The sequence below is a fragment of the Seriola dumerili genome, unplaced genomic scaffold (genome assembly GCF_002260705.1).
Source record: "Seriola dumerili isolate Sdu_G_001 unplaced genomic scaffold, Sdu_1.0 BDQW01000016.1, whole genome shotgun sequence".
Taxonomy (NCBI): Eukaryota; Metazoa; Chordata; class Actinopteri; order Carangiformes; family Carangidae; genus Seriola; species Seriola dumerili.
Window position 1 is genome coordinate 689,208 of NW_019174271.1, and position 17,702 is coordinate 706,909.

The following is a 17,702-nucleotide window of genomic DNA, read 5'->3' on the forward strand; positions in this document are numbered from 1 at the left end:
CAGTTTTCAAAACACAGTTACAAAGCGCTTGATAAGACAAGATAAAATTGAGGACGAACAATAAAGTAAATGTTAAATGTCCATACAGTCTAAAGGTAGATGTCCCTAGTTTGATTATAGATCAGGTCTAGGTTCTATATTAATACTGTGAAAGTATCAAAGCCTCAGTCCACAGAGAAATGCACACAGCCTGTATTCAGAAACTGAGCCTTAAAACCAGCCGTCAGGACTTCTGGAACTTTATGATGTCACAACTAAGCAGTCACCACTCTCAGTCACGCCCCAAGCCCCGCCCACCTGGACCCACGATCCAACCAGATTCTCAGTCCAGTATAACATGAGAGGCTACAGTAAAATTATTAATCCCTTATCAGAATGTTGCTAATTGATCTTCTGACGAATTGATAAATTGATTATTTATTCCAGCTCTATATTATAGAATAATTAACTTCATGTAATGTACTTTTGTTGTAGAGAAAACAGTGTGTCAGCATGACGCAGGAGTTTGAGACACTGAAGAGTATTCCAGTCCATGACACGATCAATCATTAAATCAATAACGAACAGAAAGTAATTTTGATTATCAATCCTTTAAGTAATTTATCAAGCAGACATGTGGTTCCAGTTTCCCTCCAGTGACGCTTTGCTGCTTATTGAACTGAACATCCTTGGGTTTAATTTGAAGACGTCACATGACCTGAAACTGATGGATTTTTTCAGTATTTTTTGACATTATTTGTACTACAGTATTAATTGAAAAAAAGCAATTCATTGATTATTAATTAATCTATAATGACAGTAATTGTTAGTCACAGTCCTACATCACTTCACTACAAGTATTGTGTGGCAATACAAATGTGTCTTCTTGGGGCGTTAAGCTTGTGAAAGCTTTTCACAGTTGTGTTCGAGACATTAAAAACACACGTGTTCAGTAAAGCAAACGCTCACCAAAAAAAATCACACACTTTAATTTAGTGGCCATATTGGCTCAGCGCAGGCAGTGTGAAGTGTGTTTTGGACCGACGTTAATGTGTCTTGGCCAAGTGTAGAATACGCTCCAACTAAAACACGCACACACACACACACACACACACACACACACACACACACAAAACCTTTTAGAGCAGGAGTAAATCTTGAACCCTGTGTGAGCTTCAGGTGCAATCAGACACACGGACATCAGACTGAGTGACATACTTCCACCCGCTCCTCTGAACAGAACCAGGTTTCCTCCACAGGAATTTTATTTGCCGGGTTGTTTTCTATATGAAGTGTCTGCCAGCGCATATGAAATGAGTGAGCGGAGGGGACGTGGACAATGGATCCCTGTGACCCTGCGAGGTTGTGCTTGGACGGCCCGCGTGTGTGTTTTTGAGGAGAGAGAGTGTGTTTGTGTTGCTCTACCTTGAGTCAATATTAAGAGAGCATTGGAGCTCATTTTCTGCCCCGGATCCTGAAACGTCGGCGCAAGACGGAGGAGGTTTTTGCCTCGTGTTGCAGTCGACTGTCTCTTGTATCGACTTCTGTGATAGACACTGAAAATGAATCATCTCATGAGTCTTCTCCATCTTCATGATGGTGGTGTCTGAACTTGTTTCTGGTTTCTTCAGAGCACTGAAACTTAAAAAATCACCATAAATCCAGAACAAGATTGCAAACATCTTCTCAAAAATAGTTTTTTCAGAATTCAATATTTACAACCAAAATACAAAATACTGCAATAATCTGAACCCATCAACAGTTTGACTTCATTTTTCATTCCAAAATAAAATAAATAATTTTTTGAAACACATTATACTCAGATCTCTTCCATTTTTATAACGTGTAGGTAATCCCAGCCCTGATCCAGGACTGTCACAGTCCTGGTTTTTGTCAGAACCTGGGCGTGTCACTCATCTCATGAATTTTGTTATTAGAAGGCAAGTAATCGAGACACCTTGTCATGTCACAGCAGTGACAGATTAAAAACAGTGGCAGAGTTCCATTTAGCTGCTTCATTTCCAGGGTCCTGGTCTTGTGCCTGCTGCCTCACTGTCATGGCTCACTGGCACACCTGAATGCTGCGCCGACCAGCTGGGCAGCATGAAGAAATTGAGGCGTAACACCTCACTTCCTTCATATAGAGTATATATGTTTGTGTATTTGCAAAAAAACACACACACGCACACACACATACTGTATACTGTAGCTGTGTCTCAACTCAGGCCCTGCATCCTTCAGAGGATGCGTTTGAAGACCGTCTGCGCCACAGCGGCATGATAAGTCCGTCCCGTTTCAAAAGCTCCTTCAAACGCAGCCGAGAAAGGCGTCCTTTGTTTCCCAGGCAATGAAGGTTCCAACAGGTGCATCCTTCGTGGCCTAACCTATCAGATTCATCATGCCAGTAATCAATCTCTTTGGCCTCCGTAATGTATGCAGTCTTTGGAGGCCACGCCTTCGTAGACTGTGCGGTCTGAAGACCGAATATATCGTGAAGGCTGAACCGAAATGAGACGGTCTGGTCGGAGGATTTCCTGTTTATCCTCAGCTGCTGCACACCGACACACCGATCTCCAGGATGTCCACAGTTAGGCCAGGAGGGTTCTCACACTGGGGGGTCGAGAGCCAAAATGGGCCCCTGTCCTTTGGATCATAAGCGGACAGAGCAATGTTGTGTTTCAGGGAACTTGAGTGTCCCCGTGGTGAGACAGAATTACTACAAGTAGATTTAAAGCTTAGTAACTACTGACTTTGGTTTACAGATGTTTTCTACAGGTTTTAGTTATTATCCAATGACCTTGTGAAGTCATAATTGCTGCCATTTGTACGTCTCTGTGCTGATGACAGTCAGAGCTGGAGGCACTGTGTTTTTAGGTTGTCCGTCCGTCCCATTCTCGTGAATGTAATATCTCAGTAACACCTTCAAATTTGGCATAAACATTAACTTGGACTCAATGATGAACTGATTAGATTTTGGTGGTCAAAGGTCAAATTCACTGTGACCTCACAAAACACTTTTAACCATTATTCAAGACTTCACAGCAATCATGACAAACTTTCACACAAATGCTTCATATTTTCTCTGACTCTGGATGAACAGGGATGTGACCTGAAACTAGTCTGAGTGGAGGAGGCAGACGACCACGAGGAGGTGATTCTAGTGAGAAAATCCTCTGCTCTGATTCATATTTTGTTTAACATGTTTTTTTTTCACACATAAAAAGTGAAACTAATCTCCTCTTACTTCCTCATTGATAAATCGGGATCGGGCCTTATGCCCCGCCCACCACCTGCTGGCTCCAGGTGGACAGGTGAAGGAGCAGAGAGTATCAAGATGGTTAGAGGAGGAAACATCAGAGAGACTCAGCCTCATGTTTGAGCCTCAGTCAGACCCAGACTCAGATGAGGAGTCTGAGACCAGAACCAGAGACTAGCATACGGATCAGAAAGGTTAGCGTAGTTATAACCTTTTATTTGTTTGTGTTGTTTGTTAGCTTGTAACTGGCAGTGGCTGACACAGTGTTAGTGGTTGTGCTAATGCTAACTCTCTCCCTCTGTACTGACGAGGTTTCAGGTTTATTTAGCCCCGCCCCCTGTCCTCACAGGTTGACAGGATTGGTTCCTGAGGTTTGTGACGTATGAAACCCTGAATCTGTTTTTATGAGACTGTCATTGGTTCACTGCAGTTCAAGGTGGAAACACTCACAGTCATGGTGCTGATGGTTATTTCACTCATCATATATCCTATCATTGGAGGGGGTATTTAAAGACACATTAACAGTGCAGCTTCTCACTTTTCTGTTGTCATATACAGTTACTTAAAAACTTTCTCTCTTGTTTTGTTATTAGACCAAGTGGCGAAATGCCAGCTCAGTTCACTGTTAATGTTTTAAAATGAGAAGTAGAATCGGCACACCACCCTTTACTTTCTCTGTTGTCCATTCAACCCCAAACTGCGTTTGTAACATTGTGTTTTTGAGTCTGTGCCAAAGGCCGTGGTTCACAAAACACCCATGAGTTCTTGAAGCTGACTACAACTGCAACTAGTCAGTGTTTTTATGTAGGCTGCAGACATGCTATTCATCATAGCATGTCAGAGAACAGGCTCCAGGTTCAGCACCATTTGTACCATAAACCAAACAGAACGTGAGGATGAAACCTGTGAAACACGATCACAGTGTTTACAACAGGTTGTGTTTGGATCATTTATGACAGATCCAGGGTCAGTTTGACTCAGATTGAATGATGAATGATAAATAACCTAGCTGCTTCCAACCTCCGTCATTCCACTCTTAAAGAGAAAATGACATGTCAGGAGTATTTAGAGTTATTGATGATATGTCAAGCAAAGGCAGGCGGCTGTAAATGACCGGAGGGTCAGCTGGTTGCTTCAAGTCACATTTGACTGGTACATTTATCATCAAATGTATTTTAACAGCACAGGAACAGGAAACCAAGATTCTTATACTTAAATATTTCTGACATGTAATTAACCAAGAGAGATTAAAACCTTCATCAACACTGTGGTCAAAACGTCTTTTTCTCTTATGAAGGTTCAAACTGAGTGAAATGAGCTGAAGTTTCTGAGCAGCATCATGATCACAGCTGCTCCACTTCTCTACATGATGAGGGAAGGAGCTTCAGTGCTTCCTATCTTATCTCCTTTAGCCTAGGAAACACTGGACCTTCCTTTATGAAAGGGAAGGAGAAAATGCCTTCCCACAATTCATTGCTGCAGCAACATTTAAAGTGATGCACCGTTGTAGTTTGACCACAGCAGAGACACATTAATGTAGAAACATCAGGGCAGCTGTTTTATGTTTGTGACATGATCCAGAACTGATGGAAATCTCTGTCTGACTGACTGAAGCCCAGATCCATAATCTCTTTAAATCTCTTTAAATCCAGGTGGGAGTCATCATGAAGAACAAGCATATTGAGTTTATCATTATCATAACAATCTTTACCTTAATGTCATTTCAAAACCGCTCACTGCACTAAAAAAAAAATTTTCTCTACTTAACAACTGTATAAAAAAGTCAAAACTCTACTTATATCTGAATATAATTTATTTTGGCCCATACTCAGCTGCTTATTTTTACTGAATTATTATTTTTAATACATTTTTTTAAAAACTCCTTCTGTTTGATTATTTCTTTCATGTTATCATATTTCAACAATATTTCAGTATCCTTTTTGGTTTTTTTTTGAGATTAGGAAAGGAGTTTTTATCGTCCATGTGTTATGAATAAAGTTGGTTTGAAAAACAACATCCTAGACTAAGTGCAGTCGCATTCTTTTCCTATGTCTTCTTCTTTCCTTGACCTCATGACATTTTCCGTCGAGGTCGTGGAGAAGCGGTTAGGAATGGAGATTATTTTGTCTCTTTGACCGCACCCTGTGTCTGACTCACATGTTCATAAACACTGAAAAATAATTCTTGTGTTGTAACAGAAAGAGTCCTTTATTGAGATCATGTCCCTTCACAGTCCTCTGCTCACAGAAAGAAAAAAACAACCTGTTTCTGATTTGGAAGCAGACAGTCAATGAGCAGTTTACAGACACTGAGACTGACGTATTTGCGCTGAGTGTTCAGATGTGTTTCAGCAGCTTCAACCTGATTTAAAAGAGAAAAAAAAAACAACAAAAAAAAAACAATCTGAATCTCTTCTTCTTTGGTCCTCAGCTCGCTCTGCGTCTCCGTACGTGCCGACCTCCGGCTCCTGCAGGAACAGGTGTTTTGAGCTGGTTGAGTTGGAGCCTCCAAACTGTCGCTGCGACAACCTGTGTAAGACGTACAACAGCTGCTGCTCGGACTTTGACCAGCTCTGCCTCAGGACAGGTACTCTGTCATCATCATCCTCACTGTCCTCTGATCTGTCTTCTCCTCCTATGTAGCTTTTCCCTCCTCTGTCTTCATATCAGGACTTCAGACAGTAAACCTTTTCTGTGTTAACATGTGTTGTTATTTTCAGTGGTATTTACATAATTAAAAAGATAAAATTATTATAATGTTAAGTCACTCGTACAAATTCATTTTAGATATGTTCCTAAAGTAGAGACAAACACAAGTGCATATTTTACCAGAGTGTTCTGTATCAGAGGAGAGGGACATTAGGTCCAAGAGGCCAAATAAATATGTTTTTATACTGTGTGATTTTGCTATTTTTATGTAATTAAAGAGTCTGAATACTCCTCTAACCACTGTCTGAGGATGAACTTGATCAATGTCGGTCTTAGTGTAATTGTTTTTTGCAGTATGTTGCCATGCTACAGCAACTTAGCCAGAAACCATTTATTCTGGATCTAAATGTTTATTTCTGTTCTGTCTTTGCTTGATTTCTTAAACTCTGGTGAATCAACATTATTGTTCGCATTAGGAAAACATTCTTGTAAAGCCTTTGATCAATATCTAGATATGATTTTTAAGCCTGTTTGTGCAGCTGTGCAGTTCAGTTGTAGGAGCTGGAAATGAGCTGTTGCCTTGATGTGCATGCACCTCTTTCACGCTTTGAACTTGGCTTCCTTCTTTGTTCTTGCCTCACACAGAGGGGGGCTATGAGTGCAGTAAGGATCGGTGTGGGGAGACGCGAAATGAACATCACGCCTGCCACTGCTCTGACGACTGTCTGACCAGAGGAGACTGTTGCACCAACTACAAGACACTGTGTAAAGGTTTGCCACATTACTGTAATATGCCTATTATATTATAAGTATTTCAATACATAAAATGACATGCAAATGCTTAAGAGATCAGAGGTTTTCAGGACACATGTCACATCCTGCACCTTGCCTCGATGAACAAGCCAGCAAGTAACAAGATTTAGGGCTCATTTTTTACACCTGGTGCAAAGCACAACGCAAGTGTCTTTGCTAGTTTCAGGCTGACGCTGTTGTCATTTTCCTGTCCAGTGCCCATGTCCTTTAAATATACTTGCACCAATCTGTGCGCCCATGGCCGTGTTGGTCATAAAAATGGGGTGTGGTCAGGAGCGTTGTTGGCACGTTGCTATCTTTGCCAGAGACAGTGGAAAGTGATTGCCCGACAATCCATTTCCACGTCTTTCCACGTATCTGTGTAATCTGGTTTGCACCAACATATAATATGTCTTAACTGGGAAGCGGTTTCGGGAGGCCCATACCCCTCTATCTTTTGGTAGCTGGAGAGATTGACACCTAACTCTAGGCTTTTTGCCTCCCCATATGATCCTTGATATTATCTTGTTGCAGGTCACAAATTGGGTTTGGGGGACCTCTATAGGTAGGGACTGGAATAAATAAAGAAGCCTTGGTTGCACATAAATTTGAATGGTCTCAGTTCTTGAGTTAAAATGTAGCAGTGAAGCACACCATCTTTCTATGTCCTTTTGTATCTCTTGAATTATCCTGTTATAATTTGCTTTGTAGAGAGCACATAGTGTGGTGATAGACAGCATCCTTGCCTAGTTGACCTCTGTAATCTAAATTTGTCTGTCAGGATTCCATTCATTTTAATTCTCGCAGTAGGCTGTTGGTGTAATGTCTTCATGCATTGTATTGATTTACTACTAAATCCGATGCGTTCTAACACTTTATATAGGAATTCTCAATTTACCCGATCAAATGCCTTTTTCAGCATCAATACTTACTAATATAGTACTTTGTTTTTTTGATGAGCTTGATCTACAATATGTAAGGTTCTTCTAATATTATTGTGTTTTTGATGTCCTCTAATAAATCCTCTTTGATCTTCCTCTATCAAAAGTGTTCAATCGTTTGGAAATAATTGCTGTATATACTTTATAATCTAGATTTAGTAATGATATTGGTCTATAGTTCCCACAGTATTCCTTATCTCTTCCCCGTTTTGGAATGACTGAAATTATGGCTTCAGTCCATGATGGACGCTGTTAGCGTCTCGTGTTGTAGTTAATGGCAGATTGATGACAAATCCAGTGAATTTAAAAATGCTCTCATTTCCTCTTTGTCTGCAGATGCAGGTTGTGTATACAATTCCTCGTAGTAATGCTGAATGATTTTCTCTAGTATTTCTCCTTGATCTTCCCTCGAGATTGGTTATTTTTTTCTTGCATCTGACGTGTCTGCTCCAACATCACCGCCAGCATATCATTCCCCCTTCGTCTTCCACTCTTCGGCCTCTGCTATGCGAACCTGAGCCTCACCGATATGTAGCTCGATGTTGTTTTGTGTGACCTTACGGTCCAATTCTTGTCGGAGATGAGTGATTTCTTCCTTCCTCTCTCTCTTCAGCTCATCTTTAAATGTGGTTAACTCATGTCGTCGCTCGTGTTTGAGGTCTTTCATATCTTCGTGTCCCAACTCACACTGTTGAGTGTTCCTTGTGTTTGCTAGCCTTGTGTTCAGAGATTTCCTCCATGACGGTTTATTTTTCCAACTTTGTCTTGCTTGTTGTTGTTTCTCCTGCTTCTTCATGTATTTGTCCCACTTGTGCCCAACTTTTATCGAGTGACACCTGTTTTGTGGGTTTATTTTACCCGACTTGGGAGAGCAAGTTAACTGTGGTCCTACTCTCTCCGCCATCTTCCCAGAAGTCTCCCAGACAGCGATGCTTAAGTCAGTTGTCAGGGCAACTGCAGGGGATAACCAAAGTCAGTAGGATTAATCCTCTGGGAACCATGAATGTCTGTAGAAAATGTAACGACAAGCCGTCCAGAAGTAGTTGAGGTTTTTTAGCCCTGACTGATGTGGTGGACTGACTGTCTGACAAACCAACATGTCCATCCTTAGAGCCGTGCTCTTAACACACCTTTCAATATTAACATCTCCCTCTGAATGCTTTCTTTCAGGAGACAGTTCGTGGCTGCAGGATGAGTGTGAGGAGATCAAGACCCCTGAATGTCCAGCTGGGTATGTTTACATCTGCGCAGTAACGCAGGTTACAGTGATAACCATAAGATAAATTTAGTCCTTTGTCCCCAAATCAAAACCTGAGTTGTGGATGTTCCTTTATTTCTCAAAGTGTAGCTTGCCTCCTCTCTTAGACCTTTTTTATATTTCCCTCATATATGAGCGATTTCCTGAGGATTGAACTGGGTTTTGTTTTCCTCATCTGACTTTGTATGTGTGTGTGTGTGTGTGTGCAGGTTCGTGCGTCCACCACTCATCATTCTGTCGGTGGACGGATTCAGAGCTTCTTACGTGAAGAGAGGAAACACTGTCATACCCAACATCAACAAACTCAGTAAGACCACGATGTGGATTTTGAGATTTATTATCATGTGGAGCAATCACAATGTAGTGTCATTAGTGGGGGACTGTGCTGAGTTTTGTTCTGTTGTGTCCTTGTTTTCAGGAACATGTGGAACCCATGCTCCGTACATGAGACCTGTTTATCCCTCCAAAACTTTCCCCAACCTCTACTCATTGGCTACGGTGAGGCAGGACTCACTGCTGCCATGCTGACACGTGCGCTTTAAACTCAGACGTACTGCTCTGGCTTAAACTTAGTGTTAGCATGCTATGTTAACAGTTGTGTTAAGCTCAAATGCAAATTTCATTACAGACGCTTTTGTCACTGGGCTGCGTGAAGTTGCAGTTTGCACGATATGAAGTGAAGGTGGTTTGGCTCGGGCAATCTCCAAAAGTTAGCATGCTAACATTAGCTATAGGCTCAAAGTACAGCTGAGTTGAGGCTGATTGAATACAACTATGGCTGATGAAGCCAAGTCTGATGGTGTTAAGTTGAGCGTCAAATGGTGGACCAGAAATTTAGATTTTTCACTTTCTTATGTACTGAACTTGTTTTGTATGTAAAATGACACACTCATATGTAGTATGATAGTTAAATGTGTTGGTACAGTGCAGAGAAAAGAGGATAAATACTGATCGTCAGTCTTTCATTCTCAGGGTCTGTATCCAGAGTCTCATGGTATTGTTGGAAACTCCATGTACGACCCGGTGTTTGATGCAACCTTCACCCTGAGGAGCCGAGAGAAGCTCAACCACCGCTGGTGGGGAGGACAACCGGTCAGTCCTCACTCTTCTTCTCTTCTCTTCTCTTCTCTTCTCTCTTTTTCTTTTCTTCCTCTCTTCTCTTCTTCTCTTCTCTGCTCTCTACTTCTCTTCTTCTACTCTCTTCCCTTTTTCTTCTCTTCTCTCCTTTCTTCTTCTTTTTCTCTTCTCCTTGGTAGTCTAGACTACCTTCATGATGGATTTATAAATGTTTGGTTGTTAACACTTTATAAATCATAAATGAACAATTATAGACAGGTTATAAAACATTTTTCATACTTTGATGTAGGCTCACTATTTGGCAAATTAATGCTTACTACTCATTAATCTGACTAATGACTTACTAATGTTTATAACTGGTAAAAGGAGCCTTATAGTAAAGTGTAAAACACATAATCAATTATTAATGAGTTACTATTGTTTATAACTGGTAACTCATTGATAAATGGTGTGTGTGTTTTGTACATTACAATATATTTAACATATGTCATATCAACTCCTGCGGTTAGAATGAGGACGGCTGCTGAGAGCGTGTCAAGGTGAACAACACTGCCAAAGCCTCAGAGGATGAATCTGCTCATTTTGTATGATAATTTGATATTCCATAATTTGATCTGGCAAATGAAACTTTTTGACCATTAAGATGCTGACGGTGGTTCATTGATAGTAACTGAACAAATGTGTGATGAAGCAGCAGCTACAAACGCTGGATGATGGAGAAAACAAAGAAAGATCATGAGGCTGAACTGTACAGATACATGTGGGCTCACTATTTGGCAAGTCACTGGTGTGCTTTTTATCTACTGTGTTATAACAGCTTATAAATGATTATTGAAGTGTTAACAAGCTAATTGATAAACTAGTTATAAACAGGCATAAATCTTTATAAGGGTAGTCTTATTGTGAAGTGGTACCCTCTTCTCTTTTTCTTCTCTCCTCTCTTCCTCTCTTGTTTCTCTTATCCTCTTTCCTTCTTTTCTCTCCTCTCTCCTCTTCTTTTCTTTTCTTCTCTTCTCCTCTCTTTTCTTCTCTTCTCTCTCTCACCATCTGTGCTTCATCAACACTGTGACATTAATCTGTCAGGTCCCGGATCAGAGATCAGTTCTTTTCCTTTGAAGCCAGTTACAATGAGACCAGCAGGACCCAGATCTAACAAACCCAGTCTGATAGGCTTTATCATCTATTGATAAATGACAGATGGTGATATGTGATTAATAAAAACTGTGTTAGGATCACTCTCTGACAGGACTACAGCTCTGACGTTAAGAGTCCTGGAATGCTTTATTGTGGATTCACTCAAAGACCAAACCTGTGCTCGGATTCCAGTGTTTCCCACAGAATTAGGCTCCAGCTGACAGGATTTATTAAACTGATTATTACATAATCTCATATATAAGATCATATATAATTAGAAGAAGAAGAAAAAGAAAAAAGAAATAAAAGCATAGACAGCATTTATATAACGCTTTTCTCATCTTATCGACAACTTAAAGCACTTTACATTAACAAGTCACATTCACCCATTCACTCACACACTCACACCAATGATGCCATGGCTGCCGTGCAAGGAGCTTGCTTGTCACAGACAGGAGGATCAGGGGATCGCACCAACAACCCGCTCTACCAACTGTTCCACAGCCGGTGCAGATGTTGCTCAAACACTAGATTCCATTGTCTGAACAAAATCCTCAGTGGCCTGAACCCATTCATTGAATCAGTCACTCTTTTGCTAAAACCATAAACTATTTTTACGACACAGAGGATTAGACCTGGGGTTTTGTCCTGCTTCCCTCAATGCCATTCCATTAACAAGGACATGGTCTATTACAGTTGCTCAAATTTAATCTGAAATTGCTGTTCTTGGTCTTAGTCTTGATCATGCTCTTCCTCATCCTCTTCCTCCTCATCCTCCTCTACTTCTCAGATTATTTTCCTCCGTTGTTTCTTTCAAACTTCAACCTTCAACAACCTGTGCACTCTGAACTGGTTTATACTGTTTTCATCACATCATTAGCAACAAGTGTGAGCAGTTTTGAGTTGTCGTGTGAAAACTATGACACCTGTGCTGAAATCATGTCTAACTTCTGCTACCTGTGGTTATCATTATGCATCATGAGTGCTTCACAGAGCACAGTGTGTTTTAGTGAGGGAAAATGTGTTTGGAGTTTTGCAAAAAGGTGAAATGAGATCTGAAACTGTTTAATTCTATAAATGGGTTCAGGCCACTGAGGATTTGGTTCAGACAATGGAATTTAGTGTTTGAGCAAATCAGAAAAACTGTAATGTTATCCACCTGCTAATAGACTAATAACCGGAGTGAACTTGAATGCATCACTTTTGGACAAATTTGCAGAGGTGATCGTGATGCTAGACGTTTATGAACTTCAGGTTGATTCTGTGCAGGAACTGGGCCAACCATCAACAACAGTCCGTCCTCCTGTACATGATGCATGTTTTTATTCAGAGTGTGTATGGGGAGAGCGAGAGACAGAGAGAGAGAGAGAGAGAGAGAGAGAGAGAGACAGAGAGAGAGAGAAATTAAAATCTAAATCTGTATCAATATTTGACACGTTTGATAATAATTGTATTGTATGTATATATAAACTGCTTTGGCAATAACATGTTTTTGTTCATGCCAATAAAACTATTTGAATTTTGAGAGAGAGGGAGAGGGGCTCGCATTTTACAATGAAATAAGAGTTTACCCATTTGAAATGGTAAAAGAAGCTGAAAATCTATATGTGGCGGTCAGTACTGATTTCATGGCAGGCCGCCACAAGTTAATGAGTGTGTGGGAAACACTGGATTTAATTTGCTTTTTGCCAAATAGAATAATGACTCAGGAAGTAATAAACAATAATTTTAATTGTAATAATATAATAATTAACATGACTTTACCTATATCTTTTAAAATCCTGTATGAACACTAAACTTGATGGTTTAGTGTCACCTGGAGCAACAGCACTTGGTCTCTTCCCACGCAACAAATACAGTGGGATCCTCTGTCCTTCTCATCATACTGTAGTTTACTACACACCATTACCTTGGTTTCCATGGTAACACTCCAATAGTATCCTAATGAACTATGTCAGACTGATAAAACAATGAGACTTTATTGTGACTTTTTGTTTCATAGATCTGGATCACAGCGCTCAAACAGGGAGTGAAGGGTGCCACCTTCTTCTGGCCTGTGTAAGTCTACACACACACGCACACGCACACACACACACACACACACACACACACACACACACAAAGAAAAATTTCAGACCTCTTTCTGTCCATCCATGCTCCCTCTTCCCTGATCACCCACATGCAATTTCTAGCTCTGCCTCTCTCTTCCTCGCTCTGCCTCTCTCTCTCTTTGTTGATGGGTTAAATGACATTTAAAACCTAAATCAGTTTAACTCATTCAGAGAGATGCCCGTGTCTCTGTGTCAGCCTGGATGAGATGTTGATAGAAGATAGATGCAACTCTCATGTTATCAATGTGAACTGTTTAAAATAATATATTCTATTATGAATGTCACCTCAACCTGCAAAATTTATTGTGATGAACAGCAGTAAAGGTGAAAGTCACTGCGTCCATGGAGCTAATATGGATATGGACAAACTCAATGTAAAGCTAACAATGCATCTGCAGTACAGTGTGTTTCATCTGGTCTGATCCATTCAAGAACAGCTGACTTTGGCACTTTTGTATCTGAGGTTCATCAATTAAGTAAAACATCTGTAAACTCATAAATAAACCAGACAAGACTTTGGCAGCAAGGTGACCTGAAACCAATGATGATAGAGAGATGTATTATAACTAATGTTAGACATGATCCGTGTGTGTGTGTGTGTGTGTGTGTGTGTGTGTGTGTGTGTGTGTGAGTGTGTGATCCCTGGGCCACTTTTCCTCCTGGGGCTCCTGCTGGTTGCCTGGTTTGTCTCTCCTCGGCTGACATGGTTCTGACTGAAATAAAGAGTAAACTCTCCAGAGTGTAAATATGTATTCTTGCAGATGCATTGACTACGTAATAATTCAGAGACCGTAAATGATTTGGTGCCCTGTCATGTTCCTGGTGCTCACCTACGTATATGCTGCAGAACACAAAGCAACCCACGCTGATCAACACAGAAGAGGCTTTGATGGAGTGCGGGGGGGTAGATCTCAGCGGGGGCGGTGCAGAGCTGTTTTTACAGCAATTTGTGCAAATGAGCCTGTTTAAAGTACGCAGGATTCCTCAGTGAGCGGGGGTCACAGACGTGCCACTCCACAGACCCCTGGGGGCCGGAGTGTAGTTTACAGTGCTGTTCTTGCGCTTGGCACTGACAGAGGTGTGGGAGGAATAAAGAGAAAATGAAGAAGAGAGTGTGTGTGTGACAGAGAGAGTGGTGTTTGGCTGAAAAAACCTTCTTATACAACATCACACAGTTTAGTGTTACAGCTCCACAGTGGGGACTGGGATGGTAATGGAGATTAGGGATTGATGGAGGGGTGCAGGGTCTGTGTTGAGAGAGAACAGTGTGACCACACCTCCTTGTTCCTCCATGCCACCCCCCACCGCCTCATACATGAAGCCCTGTTCAGGGCCTCGGTGCTGGGCTTGATGGTTGGCAGCTGTGGACTGTATGACGGCCAGCAGCGTGGTTGGTGGCCTCATCTTCACACAGGCAGCCTTTGACGTTCAGACACTTTAAACAGTGAGGAGGCTTCACATGTGTTTCACTCCACAACCCTCAACTTTATGAGGCTCTTACAGAGTTAAAGGAACAGTCTGGAGTTTAATGGTTTATTGGTTGAGGAGGGCCGGGGACCAGAGTCAGTCTGTGTTGTATGATGGGTTGTTTGTTTGTTTTTCAGTGCCATCCCATTAGAGAGGAGGATACTGACCATGCTGCAGTGGCTCCACCTCCCTGAAGGAGAGAGGTGAGTTCAGCTTTACATTTTTTTTTTTGCTTCACACTTCACACAGTAAACATTGTTGTTTACTATTTGTTCGTTAGTGGTTTCAATTGGAACAATTTTAAAATTGTAATTTTAAATTTGTAAAAAGGGATAAATCACAACCAAGTTAAATTTGACCCTGAACAAAAACCCCGCTCAAAGCAACAAAAAGTGGATCAACAAGAAGAAGACATTTAACCCAGAACTGCTTCTTTTCTGAAGCAATTCATCTGCCTCCGTCTTCAATTACCATTTCTCAATACGTATAAACTTGCTTTGGTGCTTCACTTTTTTTCTGTTTTCTGGATGGGAAACAGCCACAGGGAAAGAGCAAGAGAAACAAAATGGAAGGTTATATATGTGACCCAGATTCTCTGATTCTCCACCCTACATATTCCATGTGTACAGGCGGATGTAGATGCTCTTTAAGACACATCAACTGTGGTGGCCATGCACTTATTAGCAACACACGGTTACACATGGTGGCCTTTTTGGTTAACCTTTTTAACTATTGGAACAGAGTGGCTTATTGCTGGAGAGATAGTCTCTCCACTCAGAGAACCTGGGTTACGTATGCAACCTACATCGTGTCAAGACCATCTCTCCACCCTACATATTCCATATGTACAGGAAATCTGTAAGACACACAGCGAGGAAGCCAAGCAGACTTCACTGCTCCTGTGGGAGCCTGAGACAGTTGAGTTCGAATGGGTTGTCACCACCAACAGAGTGCTCACCAGCATGCTCTGATAAAAGAACTATTTACAAATATAAAATATGTACACACTAGGGCTGGGGTGATGCATCGACGTAATCGACGTAGTTAATTCTGTAAATATGTTGATTCACATAACGTGCGTTGATGTGTGTTGCAAGGAGGAAGTAAGATGACTTACTTTTTTTCTGGCACATTGCTGCTTTCTGTCTGTGTGTTTATTGATCGATTCTGATCTGCATTCTTTGCCAGTGACATTTAGCGTCAGGTGACTGATGCTAAGGCCAGCTGTAAATGGGCGGAAGGCCACCCAGCCTGCCAGGTTGCAAGCTATCTTAGAAAGAAAGACGACATCACCCCAAGTCAAAGACCTTCATTGTAAGAGCCTTGGTCCCAGGGGTATGGATTGTCAAGCCTTGTCCTGCTGCGCTGCACCCAGCGCATGCTCAGCAAATGGAGTACTGGCTGCCATGTTCATGCAATAGAAACTGATAAATGTGGATGGGGTTGACCAAGAGGCTGCCGCACAAATCTCAGATAGAGGAGCATCTTGCCATAATACTCATGAGGTTGCAAGGCCCTGTGTTCCAAGGCAGTTATGTTTGTAGCAGACAAAGAACTGGTCTGTTGTCCTGTGGGCACATGGCCGGCGAAGATACAATGTCAAGGCCCTGAGAGGGCACAACAGTGATGTCTCACTCACCACCACATCACCATCTTGAGGAGGGTGGAAAGGGTGCAGCTCATTAAGACAGGCCGGTGTGGGATTCAGACCAGGTCTTAGTGTGAAGCTCTCTTATTCTCTTTGCCGACGTAACCACCAACAAGAATGCCGACCTGAGTGAAAACTTTCAGCCCAACAACACCAACTCCAAATCCCATGGGGGGACAGCTGGCCTTCTTTGGTAGGAAGAAATCCTACGGGCAACTTTGAGAAACTGAGCAATAAGTTCACAGCAACCCTATGACAGTTTCCAAGGACCAATACGAGCTAACTTTATGGCTGCCACCATTCCCCTCATAATCAAGGGAAACTTGCCCAACTCCAACATTTCTTGGAGGAACTGGAGACTGTCATGGGCTGTGCAGGAGAGGGGGTCCACTTACCCACACCCACACTACCATTGAAACACTCCCCACTGGGAGGAATATGCTACCCTTGTTGATGGAGCCTGGGCTCCCTGCAGAGTGCTAACCATAGACTGGGGCAATCCCATGTCTAGAAACTCGGTCCTCTCAGGAGCCAGGCCCAAAGCCTGAGCCCCTGGGGAAAGGGATGAAAAATAGCCCAGTGAGCCTGAGACAGGACATTCCCACTGAACAGGGAACTCCCAAGGCAGTCCTCAAAGGAGGAGTGCTATTGCTGAAAATCAGATCATCTGGGGCCAATTGGGGGACACCAGAATGAGGCTCACCTCCTCCATGTAAACTCTCTAGTGGAGGACTGGGTGCAGGAGGATGAAGGGAGGGAAGGCATACAGGAGGCCTTGTAGCCACTGATGTACTATTGCATCCGTGCCCAAGGGAGGATTGTCTCTCCCTACGGAGAAGAAGAAGGGACAGTGAGCCGTTTTCCTGGAGGCAAAGAGATCAGCTATATCTGTTTACATAGTCTGCTGCCACTGTACTGTTGGTACTTACCAGCACGTGGCGATCCCTCAGCTCTGGCTAGAAGTGCAGAAGAGTAAGATAGTTCCAGAAGATTGATGTGCTGTGTTAACCCGGAACCGTGCCACCGGCCACTGATCCCTCTGCCCTCGTGGACGGCTCCCCAGTCTACCAGGGAGGCATCAGATGAAACCACTTGGCAACGCAACACTGGCCCTAGTGCATTGCCCCGTGCTGCAAGTTGGCTGGCTGCTCTCACCAATGGAGAGCTACAAGGAGTCTGCGTGTAACCAGCACTGTGGGTGGCAGATCCATCTGTGGGCAAAGTCCAAGGCACAGGAGGCAGCACTACCCCAGGCGCATGTTCAGGAGAGCTAGGGGCACAATGGGGGCCGTGAACCATCTACCCCAGGAGGCAGAGGCATAACCTCCAGGTTACCCTGGTTCCCGAATGGAAATGGGACAAGCAAGCCCTGAGGGTGGCCTGTCTTCCAG

General features: G+C 42.4%; 1 protein-coding gene across 1 annotated transcript in view; it reads left to right on the forward strand.

The window, feature by feature from the left end:
- The window catches only part of enpp2 (ectonucleotide pyrophosphatase/phosphodiesterase 2), a 35,874-nt gene that overhangs the window by 1,207 nt on the left and 16,965 nt on the right, over positions 1-17,702 (forward strand). The window contains exons 3-10 of the mRNA XM_022751021.1: positions 5,666-5,821; positions 6,529-6,654; positions 8,787-8,847; positions 9,084-9,181; positions 9,293-9,372; positions 9,847-9,966; positions 13,088-13,143; positions 14,801-14,866. Coding sequence (XP_022606742.1) covers positions 5,666-5,821; positions 6,529-6,654; positions 8,787-8,847; positions 9,084-9,181; positions 9,293-9,372; positions 9,847-9,966; positions 13,088-13,143; positions 14,801-14,866 — 763 coding nt within the window. The remainder of the gene's footprint in view (positions 1-5,665; positions 5,822-6,528; positions 6,655-8,786; positions 8,848-9,083; positions 9,182-9,292; positions 9,373-9,846; positions 9,967-13,087; positions 13,144-14,800; positions 14,867-17,702) is intronic.